The sequence below is a fragment of the Temnothorax americanus genome, unplaced genomic scaffold, assembly GCF_048541705.1.
Source record: "Temnothorax americanus isolate GAGA-0224 unplaced genomic scaffold, ASM4854170v1 Scaffold44, whole genome shotgun sequence".
NCBI lineage: Eukaryota > Metazoa > Arthropoda > Insecta > Hymenoptera > Formicidae > Temnothorax > Temnothorax americanus.
This window is the reverse complement of record NW_027509591.1, coordinates 128,986-149,050: the sequence shown is the minus strand read 5'-3', so window position 1 is coordinate 149,050 and position 20,065 is coordinate 128,986. Positions and strand designations below refer to the sequence as shown.

At 45.1% G+C, this 20,065-nt stretch overlaps 1 protein-coding gene across 1 annotated transcript; it reads right to left on the bottom strand.

Moving 5' to 3' along the window:
- Positions 1-5,641: 5,641 nt before the first annotated feature.
- LOC143903246 (uncharacterized) lies at positions 5,642-8,787 on the bottom strand. The gene has a single exon (XM_077416700.1). The coding sequence runs from the start codon at positions 8,687-8,689 to the stop codon at positions 5,642-5,644; it is 3,048 nt and encodes a 1,015-aa protein (XP_077272826.1). The 5' UTR covers positions 8,690-8,787.
- Between the last annotated feature and the right edge of the window lie 11,278 nt (positions 8,788-20,065).

Genomic DNA, 20,065 nt, shown 5'->3' with positions numbered 1-20,065 from the left:
ATCGAGCACCACAACGAAATTGAGGGTCGTCTTCAACGGGTCGACCACCGTTCCCTCCGGAGAGTCCCTCAACCAGCATTTAATGGTCGGTCCTAATCTGTTGCCGCCGCTAATAATTCTTATCATAAAATGGCGTCGACATCGGTTTGTCTTCGCTACCGACATTGAGAAAATGTACCGACAAGTCGTGGTGGATCCTGAGGACAGGGACATGCAGATCATCGTGTGGCGGAACGATCCTAGCGAGGAGATCCAGGATCACTGGCTAAATACGATCACTTACGGCCTGACGTGCTCTCCCTTCTTAGCCATTCAATCGCTGCGGCAGCTAGCAGCCGACGAGCGAGAGAAGTGGCCGCTCGGCGCGGCCGTCTTGGAGGACGAGACGTACATGGACGACGTCTTGTCGGGAGCGGCTACTATTCCGGCAGCCAAGGCCATCCAACGACAACTCGTGCAGATCTGTACGGCGGGCGGCTTCCCGCTCAAAAAATGGTCTGCGAACGATGACGCGCTGCTCGAGGATCTACCCGTGGAAGACCGATTACAGCAGGAACCCCGGGGCTGGCAACCCGGCGAAAGCCACCTCACCCTGGGCCTGCGCTGGCATCCTCGGGACGACTGCTTCGCCTTTGCTACTCTGCTACCTCGAGTCGAGACGTTCTCGAGGCGAGCGGCACTCTCGCTTACGGCGCGGCTGTTTGACCCGCTGGGCTGGCTCGCCCCGGTCACAGTACGCGCCAAGATTATGATCCAGTCGACGTGGCTGCTTGGCATAGACTGGGATACGCCGCTGCCCGACGACGACTCTCGACGATGGCACGCGTTGCAGGACGAGCTGCCCCTCCTCGAGGCCATACGCATCCCGCGATGGCTGACGTGCGGACCCGAGGGACGCCGGATTGAAATCCACGGCTTTTCGGACGCCTCTGAACGAGCTTACGCCGCCGTTATTTACGTGCGGACCGAAGACGAGAGCGGGAGAGTCGAAGTAAGAATGGTAGCCGCCAAAACCAAAGTCGCTCCTTTGAAGCAGGTGACGCTACCGAGGCTCGAGTTAAGCGCTGCCAAGCTCCTAGTTCAGCTGGCAGCTCCCGTTCAGCTCACTCTCGAGGCGAGGGAAGCACCGCTTCATTGCTGGACCGATGCCAAGGTGGTGTTGGGCTGGATCCGCGGCCACCCCGCCAATTGGAAGACGTACGTGGCTAACCGAGTGAGCGAGATCCAAACCTCGCTACCTAACGCACAGTGGCACCACGTTTCAGGACGAGATAATCCGGCGGATTGTGCCTCGCGAGGACTTTCTCCACAAGAGCTGCTTGACCACCTACTCTGGTGGCAAGGGCCCCCATGGCTTCGAACGGAGTCCGGACCGTGGGGAACTCCTTCATCGATGACCGAACTGCAGGACGACCTCCCGGAGCGCCGAACGTTGGCTCACGCTGCTGCGACTTCCGCCAAGGCGATCGACGAGTCCCCGCTTCTTACGGCGCACTCGTCACTCCTACGCCTGCTGAGGGTCACCGCTTGGTGCCGTCGCTGGCTGGCTCGCACTGGTCGAGTGAGGATGCGAGAGGCTTCGATTCCGCTAACACTCAGAGCCGGGGACCTCGAAGAAGCTCGCCGGTGTTGGCTGCGAGTCGTACAGGCGACTCACTTTCAAGAGGAGCTCGCGACCATACGGAGAGGAGAACCGCTGCCATCTCGGAGCTGCCTGGCCAAGTTAAGTCCTTTTCAGGACGAACACGGCCTCCTGCGTGTCGGTGGCCGCCTGAGAAACTCCCTGCTCGCGTTGGATGCGAAGCACCCTGTAATTCTGCCGAGCGGGTCGCACTTCACGGGCCTGGTCATTGAGGCGCACCACAGAAGGACTCTACACGGCGGCGTTCAGATGACTCTAGGATCACTCCGCCAAGAGTATTGGCTACCGAATGGTCGCGCGCTGGTCAAAAGCCGAATACACCGCTGCGTAACTTGTTTGCGATGGCGGGCGGCCACCCCTCAGCCGATTATGGGAGACCTGCCACCGTCGAGGGTAATTCCAGCTCGGCCGTTCTTGAATACCGGGGTCGATTACGCCGGACCAGTGTGGCTGCGGACGACGAGAGGCCGAGGCCATCGCGCCTGCAAGGCGTTCATAACTGTTTTTGTCTGTTTGAGTTCTAGGGCTGTCCATCTCGATGTTGCCTCTGACTACACCGCTGACGCGTTCCTGGCCGCACTCCGCAGGTTCGTTTCCCGTCGCGGCCTGTGTCAGAACTTATACAGCGACTGCGGAACTAACTTCGTCGGTGCTGACAAACAACTTCGAGATCTCTTCTCCGCGAGCGGCCAGGAAGGCCAACGCATTGTCAAGCGCCTTGCCGAGGAGCGGATCCACTGGCGCTTCAATCCTCCGGCTGCCCCTAATTTTGGCGGAATCTGGGAGGCCGCCGTGAAATCGACAAAATACCATTTGCGTCGAGTGCTGGGCGACGCAAAACTGACCTATGAGGAAATGGCCACCCTTCTGACACAGGTCGAGGCGTGTCTCAATTCGCGTCCTATTCAGGCAATGTCCGACGATCCGGAAGACTTGGCGGCCTTGACCCCTGGCCACTTTCTCATTGGCACGGCTCTGACCGCTGTGCCCGAACCGTCTCTCGCTGAGGAGCCGACCACGCGCACCTCCCGGTGGCAGTTGCTACAGCGCATGAAAGATCATTTCTGGAATCGGTGGTCTAAAGAGTACTTGAACTCGCTGGCCCACCGCCCCAAGTGGCTCAAGGACAGCGGGGAACTTCGCGTTGGGCGACTCTGTTTAATCCGAAGCGAGACAACGCCGCCTACCAAGTGGCCGCTCGCAAGGATCGAGAAGTTGCATCCCGGAGGAGACGGGCATACAAGGGTAGTCGAGGTCCGCACCGCCAGCTCAAAGTTTACCCGGCCGGTGAACAAATTGATTCTCCTGCCCGACAGCGCTGCGTCCGAGGACGACGCGTAACACGTATCGTATTAATTGTCAAAAAGTGTATGAAATGTAAAAATTTCGAAACTTCGAAAAAAAAAAAAAAAACTGATTGCGCGCGTCGAACTAAATGGTCTGCGCACGTAACATTCACCGCGGAATTTGCCGCTTAAAGTACGAATTAACCGGAGCTCGTGTCCAAGCGAACTATAAAGAATATTCGTCGAGAGAATCAATCGCCGCAGAAGACTTAAACAATAATCTAAGACGCGGTCACGATTGTTTAAGGCGCCAATTTATAGAATGGTCGAATCGAATCCTTTAACCGTCCCGGGTACCCTCCGATAGTTTCCGCTCGCCTTTAGCCGCGGTTGCGAAGCTCTAAACGCTTTGTAGAATATCCTATCGCAGCTGGTCAAATCCGTGTGAGAAGTTCCGCCTAATGTAAATTCGTTGGTTGCACCAGACGAGGCGGGCGGAATGTTCGAAATCGAACTGCTGCCAAAATGATAGCAGAATTTCTCGAGCAACGTAATCGGATTATTTCGAATATTTCAAGCTAAATGTATTCTCGTTTCGAAGAATAAGTGCCGTGTCTCCGAGAAGTTGCGAGAGATCATAAACAGTGTCACGCTGTTTCCGCGTGTACCGATACGCTCCCTTTGTCTCGAGAACCTCTAAGCGAGAGGTAAACGCTCGGGACACAGGGAGAGACAAATACCAAAACAGCTGATCGGTCGTCGGCCCCAAGGACTGCTGAAATTGTCGAGTGACGTACGTCTCGAGGGGTCGATTGCCGATTGGTCCAGCGAAATTTCGGAGCGCGAACGGGGAGGCGGAGTGCGAGCTGATAAAAGCTCCGGCCCTCCGCGCGCCAAGGGACATTCGTTTTCCGAGTCATATCGAGAGAAAAGTGAGAATTGCTATCGACGACGATACCGAATTAGCGAGCTATTGCGATTCCGCGTCTCGTTTTCAACTTCGATCGGACTCAAAACGTCTTTTCGCTGCTCTCGGGATTCAGCTCGTGCTTCGAGTGACGGCTCACGCCTCGCGCATTCGCCCGCAAGAATATCGAATCTCTATCGTAAAATAGCTGTAAATATAGCTTGTAATTATTGACTATTATAGACGTTGTTATAAAAGGATAAACTTCATTGACCTTTGAACTCTAAATCCCAAGCCCATTCGCGCACACATCTCTTATTATATATATATAAAACTCATCCATATTCTCTAACTTCTAATTCTCTAACTTCTAAATCTATTCTCTAATTCTACTAACTCACTCATTTTCACTCTCAACCAGCATTATACTACTACAATAAATTACACACAATACAGAGCTGTTCACTCTCATAATCACATACTAATCTCATTCATGAAGCTCTATCTCGTAGATTTTACCCCATCTATTGAATCTCGCAAACTCTCTTTCATTGTTTAAATACGCTTCAATACACTCGCGGCACTCATCGGCAATCCTTATACGCATGATTATTTTTCTACACATAAAGCACATTGTTTTAATACGGATTGGGAACCCATGCAACCGCGACGAAATGCCGTGCCATCGCACTTTTCTTTCAAATTCACGCAATTGAGGGTTAAACGTCAGCACATAGCACCGCTGACATAAGCGCATACGTGGAGATCTCCGTCCCACGTAGCAGGTCTCGAGCCCGATGATGCAGAAACCATCTATAAGATTATCGTATGTCTCGGGATACTCCCGAGGCAGAACCCCGTCCAAGAACCTAATATTTATGGGTTGTATCGGCGGTTTCATTTCTATAAATAGAAAAATTTTATGTAATTAAATTTTCACACTGTTCTTAAATCTCTAAAAATAATTTTTTCTTTCTTACCGTATTTTTTCAAACTCGAACAACACAAGTCTTCGTAACACTCAAAAACCACGTTCGCGTGCGAGATGTAACCAAAGAATAGTCCACTCGCCAAGATACAGATCCAGTATCTTCATGGTAAAAGCTGTTTAAGCATTTTTATGTTTATGCAATGACTTCATCAAACACATGCAAAGTGCAAATTTTGCATAGCGCTGATATACGGCTGCTGTGATCACATAGATTAAATCCACATAAGTCAATGGCATGATACCTTTTTTCAAAGACATATCGCGACGTCCCCGATAATTGATGATTTCATCAAACGTTCACAAAACTACAACTGCTGCTTTTTCAAATAGCGCGCCGATATACGACTGCTGTAGGCATGGTGACGAAATCCCTTTTAAAAAAATTTTGAATTTTTGCCAATGACATGATATTGTTTTCAAGAACATGCCGTAACATGTCTCACGATGACATCATCGAACACGTGCAAAACTGCAAATTTTGCATTTTTTCGGTTAGCGCAAATGTACGGATGCTGAGATCACGGTGAAATTAGATACGCTAAAAAAACAAACGATGCATCATTAGTGAGATATAAAAAAAATGAATAATCTGGGGGATACGCTCAATAATCGAGAATTGGAAGTCGTGAGTACAACAAATTGTGTTAGAAAGAGGATCGTGTAATAACATGGAGCAAGAGTTGTTGGAGCAATCCACCCTATTAAATTCGCGGGAAGAATTTACCGCGTGGGAGCAACGATGTGACGAATTTATCGAATCGTTAGAAGAACAAGGCCGAATTAAACGACCGCGATTATCGATCGGTCTCAAACAGTCATTGATCGCTCGTATTGCTCGAATCGAAGGTCTGAAAGACTCGGTACGTCAACGTTTCGTGCATGTGGGTGCAGGATACAGTGCGAGTGAGACAGGACTCAGATGGCGCATATAAATTTTTCTCGAAATCATTCTTGGCCAATGTTCTAAATTTCGTATTAAGTTCTATGTAATCGCGAAGCCATGGAGATTGCGCGAATTTCAATGCGCGGTGTATCTTTGCTATACGGAGACCGTGGCGCATGCACTGCTGCAGGTTGCGAAAATGTATGACATAACGTTTCTTATCGTATAATGTTGCGAGGAGTTTGTGCTGCCGCTTACCGGGTGGTTTATCGCGCGTCGGACAGAACGGTAGGTCGGTGTGCGCGTCGTGAAGATGTTGCGGATACTCCAAGTCGACTTCGAGAATATAGCCTATCGAGGAATCCAACGCGATATCCATAACATTAAAATCGGTTACGTCGTCGACCCATTGAAAATCTCCGTAAGGCAATGGTTGACACATTGCCCAGCCGTACAAGTTGTTTACATCAAAATACATCAGGTACGACGACGGTTTCGATGGATCGTACGACTGCGTGTACTTGTTGTTGGCCCGCGCGTATCTGTTTGAACATTGACTCAGGCCACCGCGTATACCGCGTTCGATAAACATGACCATGTCAATGTCGGTGAGCAATTCGAAATTGATACGCGTATGCTTCAACATAGCGTCCCACGTAAAACCCGGTAGAGTGTAATAATACGCGGGATCGAGTCCATAACTCGCGACGCAGCTATCGCGAAAATTTTCAAAGATATCGGCCAACAGCAAGACATCGGTTTTGAGATATAAATCGCTGTAGTCACCGAGCGTTTGAATGGAGAACCGCTGCCAGACGTTGACGGCGTGCGCGTAATCGCTCTCGGATACGGTGTCACCTGTCAATGAACTGTAAAACGAATCGCGCGGTGGTATGCACAAGTCCTCCAACTTTTCGACGCAGTCAATGTACTCGTACGGAAATACGCCTTTTTGTGTCAGCAAATCAAAATTTTCTGCGGATAATTTACAAAATTCGCGTTGTAATATTCGCAGTTTATCCTTGCTGAGATAAGATGCCAATTTGTTGAGACTAGCGGTGAGAAACTTGTATGAATCGATAAATCGCAATTTGACGCAATTTTTCTTATTTTTATCTTCGGTGCTTTGAACATTTTTCGTAAACGAAATGTATTTATCTTTTGTGATTGGAAGTAAGTCTACACGTCCTTCGTACGCTGTAGCTATTTCTGTGATAATAAAATGCGCGTCGTAGCCCGATAAATTGTGAAAAACTACGGGTATGCAATGTGAATCTTTGTAATTTAAGTTGCAATTTGAATGCGCGGGACCTCTGTATCGACCCGTCAGATGACAATGATCGCGTACTCGCACGTCGTCTGGCTCGAACGGTTTTTCGCACACGTGACAGTGCGTCGCGCTGTTAAATTTTTCCCACTCGTTTCGCGTAAAATCCACCATGGGTACATTAGTGGACAAAATAGTTTTTACGTCGTGAGCTAAACGTCTTAGCTCCTCGGCGAACCACGCGACGCAATCCTTATCGCGACGAAACCGATACATTGACAACGACTCGTCGTACGAGCAACGCACGTAGTACCCTATGCTAAATACGCGATGATATTGATACGTGTACCCCGACGTTTTCGGATCCGCTTCCATCTTCTCCAGGGTACATTCCAGGTCGGCGTATATGATAAATGGAACTCGTTCCTTCCTGTTATAATTTTTAAAGGCCAACCACTTGTCGTTATCGCTCGGTAACTTGATCGCGCAGTCGTTCATCTGCCGACAGTCGACGGTGTGGGCTTCCAATTTGTCGCTCGTGTAGAAGTAGTGCAAACATCTGTAAATAATAACATTTTTTTTATACATTTTTCTCGTAAAAATTATTTTTATTTTTATTAGGATGTATACTCGCCGATCGCAAAAGTATTTTTTGTTCCTATTCTTGTTCACTTGCGAGCTCACGAGGCGGGATAGGTTCTTAATCCACGCAAAATGTCCCACGTTGTCGTCATGCACGTACAGCAAATTTATATGTCTGTCCATCTTTCGGTCGGTGAGCCGTATTGGCTGGATTGCAAGTTCCTTGTTTTTCTCGATGCTGTACACGTTGATTGATATATCGTTGTGATTTTCAAAAATTTTATTTTGATTCAACGTTATTGGAAATTCAATGTCTTGGAGATTTAGCACCGACGTGTAATGAGGATACGATGAATCCCGTTCTGCATGTCTCTCGGCTGGATGCAGAGCAGCCGTCACCGACCATGCGAAACATGCATTGCCCCTTGATCGCACGTTTATCACCGCTCTCTTCATTTTAATTTCTCGCGGTATTTCCACAAAACACCCCGCGTGCAATGGATTATATTTATTTACGTTAACAGTCAAATTGTGTATACGCGACAACGCCCATCCGCTATCACGTTCCTGGAATTCCTCCAGCGATGCTAGAGTAGGCTCGATAACGCGCGACACGTACCATTCTTGCAGATCGGACGTACGAAATATTTCACAGTTTCTCGTAGCGATACTTTTATTCGCGCGTTTGTCACCCGCAGCAAATTCACCATTAAACATTGTGTTAATCTTTACATTGTCATGTCGTTGCATGACGTTCCGCACACGATCGAGTACAATTTCTCTCGCATCTTCGAGAAATTGACGAGGTTCGATGTGTTTGGAATTTATTATTGCACCAGTCAGTATACGACTTTCAAAAGCCATATCTATCTCGCGCCATCTGAGTCCTGTCTCACTCGCACTGTATCCTGCACCCACATGCACGAAACGTTGACGTACCGAGTCTTTCAGACCTTTGATTCGGGCAATACGAGCGATCAATGACTGTTTGAGACCGATCGATAATCGCGGTCGTTTAATTCGGCCTTGTTCTTCCAACGATTCGATAAATTCGTCACATCGTTGCTCCCACGCGGTAAATTCTTCCCGCGAATTTAATAGGGTGGATTGCTCCAACAACTCTTGCTCCATGTTATTACACGATCCTCTTTCTAACACAATTTGTTGTACTCACGACTTCCAATTCTCGATTATTGAGCGTATCCCCCAGATTATTCATTTTTTTTATATCTCACTAATGATGCATCGTTTGTTTTTTTAGCGTATTTAATTTCACCGTGATCTCAGCATCCGTACATTTGCGCTAACCGAAAAAATGCAAAATTTGCAGTTTTGCACGTGTTCGATGATGTCATCGTGAGACATGTTACGGCATGTTCTTGAAAACAATATCATGTCATTGGCAAAAATTCAAAATTTTTTTAAAAGGGATTTCGTCACCATGCCTACAGCAGTCGTATATCGGCGCGCTATTTGAAAAAGCAGCAGTTGTAGTTTTGTGAACGTTTGATGAAATCATCAATTATCGGGGACGTCGCGATATGTCTTTGAAAAAAGGTATCATGCCATTGACTTATGTGGATTTAATCTATGTGATCACAGCAGCCGTATATCAGCGCTATGCAAAATTTGCACTTTGCATGTGTTTGATGAAGTCATTGCATAAACATAAAAATGCTTAAACAGCTTTTACCATGAAGATACTAGATCTGTATCTTGGCGAGTGGACCATTCTTTAGTTACATCTCGCACGCGAACGTGGTTCTTGAGTGTTACGAAGACTTGTGTTGTTCGAGTTTGAAAAAATACGGTAAGAAAGAAAAAATTATTTTTAGAGATTTAAGAACAGTGTGAAAATTTAATTACATAAAATTTTTCTATTTATAGAAATGAAACCGCCGATACAACCCATAAATATTAGGTTGTTGGACGGGGTTCTGCCTCGGGAGTATCCCGAGACATACGATAATCTTATACATTGTTTCTGCATCATCGGGCTCGAGACCTGCTACGTGGGACGGAGATCTCCACGTATGCGCTTATGTCAGCGGTGCTATGTGCTGACGTTTAACCCTCAGTTGCGTGAATTTGAAAGAAAAGTGCGATGGCACGGCATTTCGTCGCGGTTGCATGGGTTCCCAATCCGTATTAAAACAATGTGCTTTATGTGTAGAAAAATAATCATGCGTATAAGGATTGCCGATGAGTGCCGCGAGTGTATTGAAGCGTATTTAAACAATGAAAGAGAGTTTGCGAGATTCAATAGATGGGGTAAAATCTACGAGATAGAGCTTCATGAATGAGATTAGTATGTGATTATGAGAGTGAACAGCTCTGTATTGTGTGTAATTTATTGTAGTAGTATAATGCTGGTTGAGAGTGAAAATGAGTGAGTTAGTAGAATTAGAGAATAGATTTAGAAGTTAGAGAATTAGAAGTTAGAGAATATGGATGAGTTTTATATATATATAGTAAGAGATGTGTGCGCGAATGGGCTTGGGATTTAGAGTTCAAAGGTCAATGAAGTTTATCCTTTTATAACAACGTCTATAATAGTCAATAATTACAAGTTCTATTTACAGCTATTTTACAATAGAGATTCGATATTCTTGCGGGCGAATGCGCGAGGCGTGAGCCGTCACTCGAAGCACGAGCTGAATCCCGAGAGCAGCAAAAAGACGCTTTGAGTCCGATCGAAGTTGAAAACAAAACGCGGAATCGCAATAGCTCGCTAATTCGGTATCGTCGTCGATAGCAATTCTCACTTTTCTCTCGATATGACTCGGAAAACGAATGTGCCTTGGCGCGCGGAGGGCCGGAGCTTTTATCAGCTTGCACTCCGCCTCCCCGTTCGCGCTCCGAAATTTCGCTGGACCAATCGGCAATCGACCCCTCGAGACGTACGTCACTCGACAATTTCAGCAGTCCTTGGGGCCGACGACCGATCAGCTGTTTTGGTATTTGTCTCTCCCTGTGTCCCGAGCATTTACCTCTCGCTTAGAGGTTCTCGAGACAAAGGGAGCGTATCGGTACACGCGGAAACAGCGTGACACTGTTTATGATCTCTCGCAACTTCTCGGAGACACGGCACTTATTCTTCGAAACGAGAATACATTTAGCTTGAAATATTCGAAATAATCCGATTACGTTGCTCGAGAAATTCTGCTATCATTTTGGCAGCAGTTCGATTTCGAACAAGATGACTATTGTATATTGTATTATTGATGTTCTGTATGTTGTTGGGTATACTGTGCTTGTCATACCCATGTGTGTTGCGTCGATGCATTGGCGGCGTGCGCAAAGAGCGGAAAAATTACGTTTAAGTTTAAACGCTTATGTCTTATGTCGAGATTATTGTGTGCAATCGGTAGATAGTTCTGTACTGCTAATAAACTACTACAATAAACTATTCTAAAGAACCTTTGGTCACAATTTATACTATATGTTTGATTGGCTTTTGTCCCTGTTCCCGCAATATCTCCACATTACTGTGTAACTTTTGAATAATTAATTAATTAATGTGGAATTCGAACTTTATGCTTATAACGTACTTAAGATGCTTATAACGCTGTCAGATAAAGGACAATGTTAAAAAAAGCCAATTTTTTGCTCTTTGGGGGAATAAATAAAACCTATTCCATACGTTTTCTAGACATAAATACAAATAAAAAATGCACCTAAGATCGTTCGGAACCCCGGGGAAAACTTTTGGCAAGCTGTTGACTAGCTAAATAAGCTATTAAAACGGAAACACTTTTCAATTTTTACTAGACACTACAGACGCGCGCGCTTCGCGCGCGCTATTTAACTTTAACGTTATGCTATTACTATTACACTATTAACCCGCCTTGATACACACAACTGTCGAAATATACAATGACAGCTGCAAATGAAGTAAGCGCAGCAAGAGAATCAATCGGCATCGCGGAAAAATGACAACAATACCTACGACATGTCCTTTTTAGAAGAGAAAGAGTCACTATAATTACCTATCTCCGATCCGCTGATATTTCGCGTGGCACTTCGATCCTTGCGTGACGCGACCAAAATTCAGAATTAAGCAATTTCATATTTATAATAATGATGAGAGATCACATTAATAATAATATTAACCTCGCGACACGACGCGGAACGATTAACCTCGCGACACGACGCGAGCTGTCACATCACGACACACACGACGCACTACACGCACGAAACTCGCCACACTACTCCGCGATGACAGTCCCTCACGGGATGAAGCAAGCTCGCGGCGCGGCAATCAATCGAGATAGCCAATCGGCATCGCGGAAAAGAAGCTTCAATTTTACGATACAAACGAAATTCACTCAGGTAACACGCCTTTTTTAAAAGTGGAATGTTGATTGAAACGCACTGAACTGAGATTCTTTCCGAGTTCTCACGGCTTTTAATAATGTGATGATGAATAAAAAGTGTTTATAGTCAGTTATGAGCTTTAGAGCTTATTATGTTCCCTGTAAACCGTTAGCACCAGATCATTCTGACGTTCTGTATTCATTGAGTTATGATGATGGTGATAATGATGAATAAGAAGTGATGGAGAAGAACATTTCTCTCTTTTCTTTCCCCTCTCTGTTTTTTTCTCCCCTTTTCTTTCCCCCCTCCGACTCTTTATTACACACACACACACACACACACACACACACACACACACACACACACACACACACACACACACACACACACACACACACACACGCGCGCGCGCACGCGCACGCGCACGCGCACGCGCACGCGCACGCGCACGCACACGCACACGCACACGCACACGCACACGCACACGCACACACACACACACACACACACACACACACACACACACACACACACACACAACGTACTTAAGATGCTTATAACGCTGTCAGATAAATTTATAATTTTCTTCTGTTATTTAAATCGCAAATATAACATGTATATTACTCCCTAAATGATTATAATAGAAATGGTGTTTATAATCTAAATAATGTTTAAAATATAAATTGTATTAAATATAATAAATATTGAATTTTTAAACGATCAAAAATGTTCAAAGATGTTCAAAAGATGTTTGATAGTTGTTTTAAAAATGTTTTAATTATTTTATATTTGTTTTTAAAGATGTTGTAGTTGTTTTAAAGATGTTTTAATTGTTTGATAGTTGTTCAAAAGATGTTTAATAGTTGTTTGAAAGACGTTTCAGTTGTTTGTTAGCTGTTTGAAAGACGTTTTAGTTGTTCGTTAGTTGTTTGATAGTTGTTTAAAAGTTGTTTAATAGTTGTTTGAAAGACGTTTTAGTTGTTTGATAGTTGTTCAAAAGATGTTTAATAGTTGTTTGAAAGACGTTTTAGTTGTTTGATAGTTGTTTGATAGTTGTTTGAAAGATGTTTTAGTTGTTTGATAGTTGTTTTTAACGATGTTTTAGTTGTTTGATAGTTGTTTTTAAAGATGTTTTAGTTGTTTGTTAGTTGTTTTAAAGATGTTTTAGTTGTTTGATAGTTGTTTTTAACGATGTTTTAGTTGTTTAATAGTTGTTTGAAAGACGTTTTAGTTGTTTGATAGTTGTTTGATAGTTGTTCAAAAAATGTTTAATAGTTGTTTGAAAGACGTTTTAGTTGTTTGATAGTTGTTTGAAAGACGTTTTAGAATTTCGCTGCGATATTGTCCTCAGGTTTATTTAAATTAAAAAAAAGGTAAAGAAAGGCGCCAAGTACACGCATAGTAGTGTATATGTTGTTACCTCGAAAAAAAAAACAGTGGTACTATTATACCTCAAAAAAATCTAAGTAATAAGTGGTAGACGTAATCTTTGTATTTCGAAAAATCTTGAAAAAACCTAAGCAGTAGTATCTTTACCTCGAAAAAACCGAAGTAACAAGTGGTAGACGTAATCTTTGTATGTATTTCGAAAAATCTCGAAAAAACCTAAGCAGTATTATCTTTACCTCGAAAAAACCGAAGTAACAAGTGGTAGACGTAATCTTTGTATCTCGAAAAATCTCGAAAAAACTAAACAGTAGTATTTTTATTTCCAAATATGTTGTTACCTTGAAAAAAAAAAACAGTGGTAGACGTGGTAGTATTATACCTCAAAAAAATCTAAGTAACAAGTGGTAGACGTAATCTTTGTATCTTGAAAAATCTCGAAAAAATCTAAACAGTAGTATTTTTATTTCCAAAAAATTATTACTCAAGTGATACACATCACAAAATTACGTTACCTTATGAAAAATGAGTCGCGCTTCAAGTGATCTATTATTTTATTACAATTACAAAAAAGAAATGATATCTCTTTTTAAATTACAGCGCCAATTACAAAGAACATACACTGAGAAAAAAAATGTGTCAATCCCAAGAAATATTTAGTCCGATACGTTTAGCTAAACATTTTAGTTAGTTAACTAAACATTAGTTGAATTAATTAATTCTTGATTTAAAAAACGAAATAAATTGTTGAAACAATTAATATTTACTTAACTAACTAAAATGTTTAGTTGAACGTATCGAACTAAATATTTCTTGGAATTAACAATTTTTTTTCTCAGTGTATTTTTCGAGATACAAAGATTACCTCTACCACTTGTTACTTAGGTTTTTTTGAGGTACAATATTACTACTGCTTTTCTTCGATTAGAATAAAAGATTGAATCATGAAGAATTACACAGAGGTAACAGTACAAAATACAAATATTTTATTAAAATATTTAAATCCAACAAGGAAATACAAGGTATTTAAATACAAAGTTTATATATGTATTTTAAAAGATTTAATCGCATCGCAAAGAATTACAGAGGTAACAGTACAAAAAATAAAAATATTTTATTAAATAACATAAATTTTTCTTGTCAAAAAACTTGGCGCTGCTAGAGAGAGAAAGAGAGAGTGACCTTTTATCCTATACTTAATCATAAGCCGCATTATTCGAAAGAGAAAGAGACCTTTTACCAATGTAAATATTACTCATTCTATACTTATTCTATACTTAATTCTAATCGCTTTAAAAATATAAACTTATCCTAACTTATCCTATACTTAATTATAAGCCGTCATTCACCGTCACACACACACACACACACACACACACACACACACACACACGCACACGCACACGCCCACGCCCACGCCCACGCCCACGCCCACGCCCACGCCCACGCCCTCGCCCACGCCCACGCCCACGCCCACGCCCACGCCCACGCCCACGCCCACGCCCACGCCCACGCCCACGCCCACGCCCACGCCCACGCCCACGCCCACGCCCACACCCACACACACACACACACACACACACACACACACACACACACACACACACACACACACCCTCCTGCGGCAGAGGAGAAACTGCTACCAGGCGCGTCTCCATGAGAATTGGAGAACGCTCGCTGTTCTTGGATGACACTGAGAGACTAAGTCTCTCAGTTGATAAGGTACAGAGGGTAGGAGTTAAATAAAATACGCTCCCGTGAAACAAACTCCCCTATAAAGGGTTCGGTCACTCCATCTGACCGTGCAAGATGATCGTTCCCTGCTGTAACTCACTGGAAGTGTCCGGAACCCGTGTCGATTATTTCCGACGATGCGGGCTACGGCTGATGTGAGCTTGCTCTGCCGAGGTGTAAGTTGCAGCAGTGGATCAGGAGCCAGTCACCTCGGGCCTTGATCAGGAAGTACGCAGTGAGTGATAGATATCGGATCTTTCACCGCCCCGAGCGAGTCTAGTCCGTCCGTGTATTCCGGGACTGGCTAAGTGTCGACTAGGCCTCAGAGGACTGGGGTAGGAGTACTATCTCCGAGGGTACACCCGTTCCTAGTTATGACAACCCGCTCCACTCCGTACGATGCGCTGGTAAAACAAAAATAAAAGCATGGAGAAGAATCAGGAAATAAACAAGAATTTTAGTGGGCCTCACGCCCAAGAAGCAGCGATTACAGCAAGCGCTGAAATGAAGAGAACGCAAGCGCTGCAACGCCTTGAAAAGCTAACCAGCGAATTGCATGAGTTTGTCAAATCAAAAGTCAACATCCATAAGGAGATAAAGACCAAGACAACCAGTGTAGTTAACGCCCTTCAAAGGTTTAAAACACTGGATGAAGAATGGCAGTCATCTCGACGACTCACTCCCCGTGTTACTCCGGAGAAAAGCAGTCAACCTACTGCTGAGACGGAAGAAGCAATGGACACCGGAGTCGATGGTGACAATGAATCTGTCGCTGGAGACAAAAGCGAAACTGGCACCAAGTCTAATAAGAGAAAGTACCGAACCTCTCCGGACCCAACGGTCAGCCAAGTCACGAAGAGGAAGAACTTGAAGAGGAGCTCTCTGCAAAGGGCAACAGTGCAGAGCGGCGAACATAAAAAGACAACTGCTTGGCAGATTTTTCAGTCCAAGAAAGAACTGAAGAAGCAAAAAAAGGAGCAGCTCCCAAAGCAGCCGCCAGCGGGACCCCGACTTGAACCCAAGCGAAAGAAACCGCGTAAATGGATCAGACCGGATGCTCTTATTATCCGACCAGCCCAGAAGGAGAAATACGCTGACATCCTGCGGCGAATAAAGACGGACGTCCATGATGACCAGGCCCGCTCGTCTGTAGAAAAGATCCTTAAGACCAAGAGCGGTGACATGCTCATCACCCTTTTGAAGAAGTGCACTGACAAAGGTCAAGCATTGCAGAAGGCCATTGCGGGCATCCTCAAAGAGGACGCTGAAGTAATCTGCAAAGGACCGCAAGAAGTCATCGAGATACGAGACGTGGATGACACGACAACGAAAGAAGACATCCAGACCGCTCTACGAAAAGAAGCTGGGGGAAATTGTGAGATACCACTGGAGGCAATCAAGATCCGTAAGGCCTACAGAGGTACTCAGACTGCTACAGTGTCTCTACCAGCGGTTGTAGCCCAGACACTGCTAGGAAGAAACGGCAAAATAAGGATCGGTTGGGTCAACTGCCGAATAAGAGCAACAAAGAGACCGATCCAATGCTTCAAATGCTGGAACTTTGGACATTTTGGTTCCCAGTGTAAAAGTGAAGTGAACCGGTCTGATCTGTGCATCAGATGCGGGCAAAAAAGGCACAAGATCGCTGACTGTAAAAACCCAGCTAAATGCGTACTGTGCATTGAACGTCACGGCGCAGAGGAGGCTGCCCACCATGCAGGCACTCACAGATGCCCGGCCTACCAAGAAGCGCTCCAGAAGATAACGAACACAAGAACATGAAGATATTACAGCTCAACCTCAATCATTGTGAGGCTGCGCACGACCTGCTCATGCAGACCGCGCGCGAACTTGAGCTAGACCTAGTACTAATATCAGAGCCATACAAACACCTGAATACCCAACCTTGGGAATCGGACAGCACCACCAAAGCTGTCATCTGGTCTTGTGGCAAATCTCCTTTCCAGGACGTAATAAATAATAGAGAAGCTGGATTTGTGGCAGCATGGGTAGACGGTATACGTTTCTACAGTTGCTATGCACCGCCAAGTCTCTCTACTGAGCAATTCGCAGATTTCCTTGATCGGCTAATCGAGGATGCAAGACAATACTACCCCGTAACAATAGCCGGTGACTTCAACTCCTGGGCGATAGACTGGGGTAGCAAGTTCACTAATCCACGGGGAAAGGCACTACTCAAGGCAATGGCCACACTAGATGTTGTCCTCCTTAACACCGGTGAGACATCAACATATTCAAAAGGAGAGGCAAGCTCAATAGTGGATCTTACGTTCGTCAGCAGCAGTCTAACTAGAGGAAGCTTTTCTTGGGAAGTGATGAACACCTATACAGCCAGCGACCACAGCGCAATACTGTGGGAAATATCGACTGGTCAGAACTCTAGAAGAGCAAACAGACGATTTAATGCAATTGGATGGAAGGTAAAATCCTTTGACCCAACTGTTTTGATAGCAGCGTTAGACAGCGACCAGTTTGTCGCAAGAAGTACAGAAGAGAAAACGAAGGAACTAATAAAGAGAGTGACCCAGGCTTGCGACGCCTGTATGCCCCGGAAACGTGGCATAAATCGAAGACCCTCGGTGCACTGGTGGAACGATCACATTAGCGCCCTTCGTACAGAGTGTCTCAGGAAAAGAAGAATATCACAGCGTGGCTTCCGTCGACCTAACTCTGCAGAGCTGGTGGCAGAGTACAAAAAGGCCCGCCTGGAACTGAATAAAGCCATCAAAGATAGCAAAAAACGCTGCTGGAAGGAGCTCGTCGAAGAAGTAGACAAGGATCCATGGGGCAGACCGTACAAGGTGGTCATGACCCACCTGAAGAGCCAGCCAATGCCGTCACCTACGTGTCCACAGCTTCTAGAGAGGATCGTAACTACACTGTTCTCTCGACAATGTGAAGTCACATATCGACATGAGCAGACTAATTCTGAAGACATCCCAACTGTTACGCAAGATGAGCTGATGGAGGCATGTAACCGTGTAGGGAATAATAAGGCGCCGGGATTGGATGGAATCCCAAATATTGCTTTAAAAACATCTATCAAAGCAGCGCTGGCATTATTCTTAGAGGCCTACAATACGTGTCTCAAAGAAGGAATCTTTCCTAAAAGGTGGAAGCAACAAAGACTTGTACTGCTCCCTAAAGGAAGGAAGCCGCCGGATGAGCCATCATCTTACCGTCCACTCTGTATGCTGGACACGGCAGGTAAGATATTCGAACGTATAATTCACCAAAGGATAGAAGCAGTAGTCGACCCACTTCTAGCAGACAACCAGTATGGTTTCCGAAAAGGAAGATCAACCCTAGATGCAATTAACCTGGTTGTTAGTACGGCCAAGGATGCAGTTGCAGGGAAAAAATGGAGGGGCGGAAAGAAGAAATACTGCTTAGTGGCCACTCTGGACATTAAGAATGCTTTCAACTCTGCCAACTGGGACTGCATTATGCGAGCCCTTGAAGAAATGAACGTACCAGAATACCTCCGTAAAATTGTAGCGAGCTACTTTACGGACAGGGTCCTTAAATATGACACGAAAAACGGCCCAGAAGAGTACGCAATCACCGGAAGAGTACCACAAGGCTCAGTCTTGGGTCCCTTACTGTGGAACATCATGTACGATGGCCTCTTGAGAATAGCCTTGCCAACAGGAGTCAAACTTGTGGCATATGCTGATGATGTAGCAGTAGTGATCGTCGCGAAGCACCTTGAAGAGATAAATCTGGCTTTCGACATCACATTCAGAAGAATTAACATGTGGATGAATACGGTGAACTTGCAACTAGCTCAACATAAAACCGAAGCAGTGCTGATCACAAGCAGAAAACAAATTGAAACGATCAAGCTAAATGTTGGAGAGCACGAAATAGAATCACAACCATTTATACGATATTTGGGAGTGTTGATTGATGCCCGACTTAATTTCAAGCAACAGGTCGAACACGTCAGTGCCAAAGCGTCAGCAGTGAGAGCTAGCCTCGCACGACTGATGCCCAACGTCGGAGGTTCAAAGCAGAGCAGAAGACTACTTCTATCATCTGTAGTCACATCAGTGCTCACATATGGCATATCCATTTGGGCCAACGCACTAGACATACAGGAAACATGGAGAAAAGCGGGTCCAATTTATCGACAGAGCGCTCTGAGAGTAGCCAGCGCCTTCCGCACAATATCAGAGGAAGCAGTGTGTGTCATTTCCGGAACTCTGCCTCTCAGAGTTCTAGCGGAGGAAAGACGGGCCCTCTATGATCGAAAGAGGTCAACTACCACACTAAGCGCTGAGGAGATTAGAACAGAAGAACGGCAGAACAGCATAAGCCGATGGCAACTCCAGTGGGATGCCGCAGAGAAGGGAAGATGGACACATCGTCTGATACCAAGAATTGACGTTTGGCTGAACCGGAGGCATGGCGAGGTCAACTACTACCTAACGCAGATGTTGTCAGGATATGGCTGTTTCCGAGAGTATCTACATCGCTTCAAGCACGATAATTCTCCGGAGTGCCCATCCTGCCCAGGAGTTACTGAAGATGCTGAGCACGTTTTCTTTGTATGTCCTCGTTTCAATTCACAGCGTAATGAATTGGAGAACATCTTGAATCAGAGAATCCAACCAGAGACATGGATAGATGCAATGTTGTCAACTCAAGCTGCCTGGAACGCCACAAGCACCTTCGTCACAGAAGTCATTATAGAGCTGCGTTCAACGGAGAGGAAGAGAGCTAAAGAAAGCAACTAGAAGAAACGATGAAGTCATCTTAGCCACCAGAGGGAAGAGCAGTAGCTAGATCCTCCCCTCACGAAGTAATGCCTAACGGCGGTTTCCGTGAGGATCAGAGGCCAGAGTTTAAGGGGAAGTTTTTAGTCGGTATTAGCATTGACAAGTCACCAGTCAATGTTCGAGTCCGACATATCCGGGCAAAACACCTAAGCCTGGAATGCGTAAATGCATTTTTCTTTCACAACCCCTATAAAAAAAAAAAAAAAAAAAAAAAAAAAAAACACACACACACCCACTCGCTCGCACATACACACCAGGCTGACCTAAT